The 5,551-nt window shown below is 36.8% G+C and overlaps 1 protein-coding gene across 1 annotated transcript; it reads right to left on the reverse strand.

The window, feature by feature from the left end:
* Positions 1-2,320: 2,320 nt before the first annotated feature.
* LOC139895992 (uncharacterized) lies at positions 2,321-3,133 on the reverse strand. Its single transcript, XM_071878564.1, has 2 exons — positions 2,938-3,133; positions 2,321-2,710 (listed from the first exon to the last, which is right to left on the reverse strand). The coding sequence occupies exons 1-2, from the start codon at positions 3,091-3,093 to the stop codon at positions 2,495-2,497; spliced, it is 372 nt and encodes a 123-aa protein (XP_071734665.1). The 5' UTR covers positions 3,094-3,133; the 3' UTR covers positions 2,321-2,494.
* Positions 3,134-5,551: the final 2,418 nt, after the last annotated feature.

A 5,551-nucleotide genomic window follows, 5' to 3' on the forward strand; every position in this document is an offset into this window, starting at 1 on the left:
ATAGTTGTAGAAATTGAATCAAAGTTTGAATATGAATATTACCTTAAATTAGAAAGATAACCTACTATAAATAACAAAGGTTCCTTGATCTTAGATGATTACTTGGAATGGATTAGAAAGCTTGGAAGTAGACTTGCAAACTTGGAAGTATTCTTGATTTTTATGAAACTATACTTATGGAATTTATGAAGAACACTTAGAACTTGAAGATGGAACTTGAGAGAGATCAATTAGATGTGTTTTTGGTCGTTGGTATATGGATTAGATATAAAGGATATGTAATTTTGTTTTCATGTAAATAAGTCATGAATGATTACTAATATTTTTGTAATTTTATGAGATATTTCATGCTAGTTGCCAAATGATGGTTCCCACATGTGTTAGGTGACTCACATGGGCTGCTAAGAGCTGATAATTGGAGTGTATATACCAATAGTACATACATCTAAAAGCTGTGTATTGTACGAGTACGAATACGGGTGCATACGAGTAGAATTGTTGATGAAACTGAACGAGGATGTAATTGTAAGCATTTTTGTTAAGTAGAAGTACTTTGATATGTGTCTTGAAGTCTTTCAAAAGTGTAAGAATACATATCAAAACACAACATGTATATAAATTCTAATGGAGTCGTTAAGTCTTCGTTAGTCGTTACATGTAAGTGTTGTTTTGAAACCTTTAAGTTAACGATCTCAATTAATGTTGTTAACCCAATATTTATTATATCAAATGAGATGTTAAATTATTATGTTATCATGATGTGAATATGAATCTGGTGTGTTTGAATATCGAACAAGTATGGTGTTTATTAAATATGGGAATTACTTATGGGATCCCATTACTTATAGAGTACAAATGGATAACAGGAATAAAAGGATCTACGTTATCCAATTAAATTCATGAAAGGTGGATTTCCTATCCGTAGCTAATAAGTATAAGAAATGTTATCTAAATGTGGGACCTAGGTTGCCTTTTTAATCATGAAAGTCCACTGTGGTCGACTACTTCATATATGGTGGTCGACTATGTCATTTTTATTAAGTGGTCGACCCACAGCAGGGTCGACCAAAGTGTATTTAAGCAGGGGTCGACCACATTTTCCACTGTGGTCGACTACTTCATATACGGTGGTCGACTATGTCATTTTTATTAAGTGGTCAACCAACATCAGGGTCAACCACATTGTATGTAAGCAGTGGTCGACCACATTTTACACCAGTGGTCGACCAGTCATTTGGTGACTGTCAAAAGATTACAGTGGAGCATGTTCAACCTGCTGACCTAATATGCCAACACAAACATTAGAGCTACCTTTTATAGTGGAGCCTGTTCAAAATACAATACCAACACAAACATTAGATCTACCTTTTACGTACTTCGATTCGAGATCTAAAGAATGTCTTCCCCATCCTATGTTTGTATTCTAATGCAACCTTCGCAGTATCTTTCTCGAATGGGTAGGTTAGCTGGCAAAATACACGCTCCATGTTTATGCAAACCTATACACCACAGTCACCGTAATATCCTGACTGCTGAGGTGAGTCGATATACGTAAATGTAGATGGCATCGAGATGTGTGGTGGAGAAATGTAGTTAATTTCCCTCAAAAACTCTGGCAGACACTTACCCAACTCGAAAACATAATAAGCGCGGTGGTCACTTGACTTGTGCTTGACAAAACTATCATAAATGACAATGGTGAAGTCCTTAAGATCAAGCACAATAAGCACCCAGTGATCCGCATCTTCCAAACATGTTGGGAATAGGACCTACAATTAACGTTAGAAAGTTATACAGATAACTCTAATCTGAATGTATATGTCAATGTATATTTAAACTGTATATGTATATGTATTTGATATTGTAGCCTTCTGACACTTCGACCAATGTGGGAAAGGGAGTCTCGATCCGTCTGCATAGCAAGTAATATTGGGATTGGTGTAATTTGGGTCAAGTGTTACACCCGTTTTAAAAATCCCCATCCAGTTAATCATGTCGACCGGCATGATCGTACATCTTTGGCGGTCCTTTAGTGGCTGAAAATCCATTTGATCTAAACGGTAGCTCCACCATAACAACATAGATCCCCAACCATTAATATTCTGAAATTAACCCATTAACAATCACTTAGTCAATCTCAAGTTAGCGGAGTTAAATGTCGACCACTTTAATAATAAGTTTATAAAACACTTACAAAGTTATCTAAGTAACCGCCTTCAAATTTGTTGTAGATCCGCTCCCAAAACTCGTCAGTGATGAATATAAATCTGTCGGATAGGCCCCGAACAAATACCGATAAGCACTCGTAATGTGGAGTCATCATCTCTTCCGGTGTCTTAGGGCCGTCCAGATTCCTTTCATCATGATATAATGTGGACGGGCCGGGATAGATAAGTCCAGACTTATGAATCAAATCGTCAATGATTTCTAGAATAACATTATCAGGCACTACCGGGGCACTCAGTCTCCCCGTCTTCTGTTGTTTTATCGGGATTTATTTCTCTGGCATGTCAGGCTTTCTTTTTGCACTCTTTTTGATCATTTGTGACGGTGTAACGAAGGGAGACATCCTTGCCCGTGCAACCCGACGGTCCCTTTTGCTTTTCCTCACATAAACCGGTGAAGCAACCTTCACATTATCATACATATCTTTCTTGGTTGTCTGAACTTCAACATCTGACACATATCCACCAATGAAACCACCATCATCCTGTCACAGAAACACACAGCAGTAAGTCATCAGAAAGTCATATATATAGTCGACCTTGACATGGGTCGACTATAGTATAAATGTAATATAGTCGACCTAGTTATTGGTCGACTACATTGTAATCGTGGTGATAGTCGATCCATTGAAGGGTCGACTACTCATCTGCACACTGGACAGTTTATATAACTTACCAACTTGCTTAAATGAATTATATAATAAGAAATTACCTGCTCTTGTTGACGGATATGCTGTTGTAGGTTTTGTATCGTAGAATGGAGTTTTAAAATCATTGTCTTGTGGTAGTCTCTAGAAACATATAAACTCTGCACTATCTTTAGTGTCTCACGTGTAACACGGATGCCAGCCTCAACCCGATCACTCATCTCCTTAATCTCCTTGGCATGTTTGTTTTCCTGGTCATCTAATCTCTTTGTCAAATTCTTAATCATATTCGTCAACTCCTTCTTCGTCTCATCATCAAATTTCTTCGGATCATCATCTTTCTTCACCGGTACTTTAGCATCGGGGTTCTTGAAATAGTTTGCACTAGCAACCCACCACTCACACTTAACCTCTGTCTTGGTGGGCCTCAAACGATTGAGAGGTCGTTCTTCGTCTGGGATATCATCCTGTCATACACATATTCATACACATATTCATACACATATCCATATACATATACATATACATATACATATACATATACATATACATATACATATACATATACATATACATATACATATACATATACATATACATATACATATACATATACAGTTACAGTTACATATACATATACAGATACATGTACAGTTACATATACAAATACAGATACATATACATATACAGTTACATATACACATATATATACAGTTACATATACATATAGATATACACATACATATAAACATAACACATACATAAATATTTTGGCCCATATTTTGGTATAATTATACTCACCGGGAGTTGCATCAACTCAACGTACTCATTCCAGCCCATGACTTTCTTCTTCCGTTTCCAGTGGATTCCACGAGGTATGCCTTCACTTTCCGGCTTGAAATCATATGCTTCTATTCGGTGTTTGTATGCCTCCCATATCCACATCTACAAACAAAAACCAAATTTGGTTAAATATGAAACATGTTAATTGCTTAAAATTCATAAGTACGGATTACTACCTTAAATGCCCAAGTGAAGCCGCTTAAAGGGTATGTCATTACCCCCTTCCGGGTTTGATCTGCTACCCTCTCTTTATAAGGTACTAACACGTGATGCAAACTATTGTAAAGTTTGGTCCATAAGAAAGAACCCCACGGATACTTGTTCATCAACTCAAAGTCCTCTAATAAAAGAAGCATGTCATCATTTACGCTATCCCGCAACTGCTTCCCAAGGAAGCATAAGTTAATTATCAACGCAATAGCGACTATGACCTTATCCTTGTCAGTTCCTTTCAACTCATCTTTAAAAAAGGCATCGTGAAACTCCGAAAGATGACGTTGACCACTATGTCGTTTAATAAAAACACGAGATGAAACCGAGTGGTCAAAATCCGACCTCTCTTGACCTATCCAATCTATAAAAGATGTAACTGGACCAAACCGCATCCCGGTAACCAAGCAAAACTCACGTCTACCACACCTAATGACATGGTATCGGGTAACTCGAAACCATAGCTCTTCTGGCTCCTCACATATTTCGCGTCCGTTGATTACAAACTTTTTCGGACGGTCAGTCTGATTCATTAATAAGCAATGTATGTATCCCGGATCATTGTCATCACACTTTATATCTAACCAATGACCGAAACACGTCTCTCTGAAAATCTTTGTCTGAGCCGGAGTGAGTTTGTTCTTAATCTCCCTTATAAGAGACATCTTGCTTCGAATGGTGACCTTGGCCTCGAACCAAACCTGTAATCAGACAATGATAATGTCATTATACATAAATGTTAATATATATACACATACATACAGGTACATACAATTGAAAAGCAAATACACTATAGTCGACCTTCGTTTTGGTCGACTAAAGTTTTATTCAACTATAGGCGACCCAAAATGGGGTCGACTATAGTGTATTTTTTTGGAAGTCGACCCTTTGAATGGTCGAGTATACAAGTGATCTTCTGACCTAAGGCATCCCCATAACCATTTACAGGTATATACACTTTAGCAAAAACAATGGGAGAATTGTATATCTATAGTTACATATACATATACATATACATATACATATACATTTACATATACATATACAATTACAGATACCTATCATATACTGACATATACACACATACAAATACATCCATACACACACATATATAAATACAGGGACCCATACATAGATATACATATATACACATATATACACATACAGATAAACTAACATATACATACGACAACGAAATAGGTTTTACCTCAATATCTGTCATCTTTGAAGGGAACTCTTGATTGAATCTAGGGACGAAATAGATACACTGACGATGGAATTAGGGTTTATCTACAAACTATACAAACTATTGAAGTGATCTCTTGATTGAATCTGCAATGAATGAGGGTTGATGAATCAGGTTACGATCTGCAATGTTAGAGTTGAAATTTGAATTTTGTTATCCCAACTCGCTATTTCAGTGTCTTTTTGTATACTCGACCATCATTAAGGTCGCCCGTGTTTTTTGGGGTCGAATATAGTAGTCGACCGATATCCAACAAAAGTCGACCTTGCTAGTTATAAACGGTGGTCGAACACATTTAAATTTGGTGTGGTCGACCAGGTATAGCGGTAGTCGACCCAATGGGTGGTCGACTTAACGGTGTAAATAGACAATTTTTTTTC

This window comes from Rutidosis leptorrhynchoides, chromosome 3, assembly GCF_046630445.1.
Source record: "Rutidosis leptorrhynchoides isolate AG116_Rl617_1_P2 chromosome 3, CSIRO_AGI_Rlap_v1, whole genome shotgun sequence".
Lineage (NCBI taxonomy): Eukaryota > Viridiplantae > Streptophyta > Magnoliopsida > Asterales > Asteraceae > Rutidosis > Rutidosis leptorrhynchoides.

Bases quoted from the DNA above. Each gene is read 5' to 3' on its own strand.
- LOC139895992 (XM_071878564.1), bottom strand. From the start codon at position 3,093: ATGAGTGATCGGGTTGAGGCTGGCATCCGTGTTACACGTGAGACACTA. The intron at 2,711-2,937 runs GTAATTTCTTAT...TTTCTGTGACAG, and splicing joins ATATCCGTCAACAAGAGCAG to GATGATGGTGGTTTCATTGG.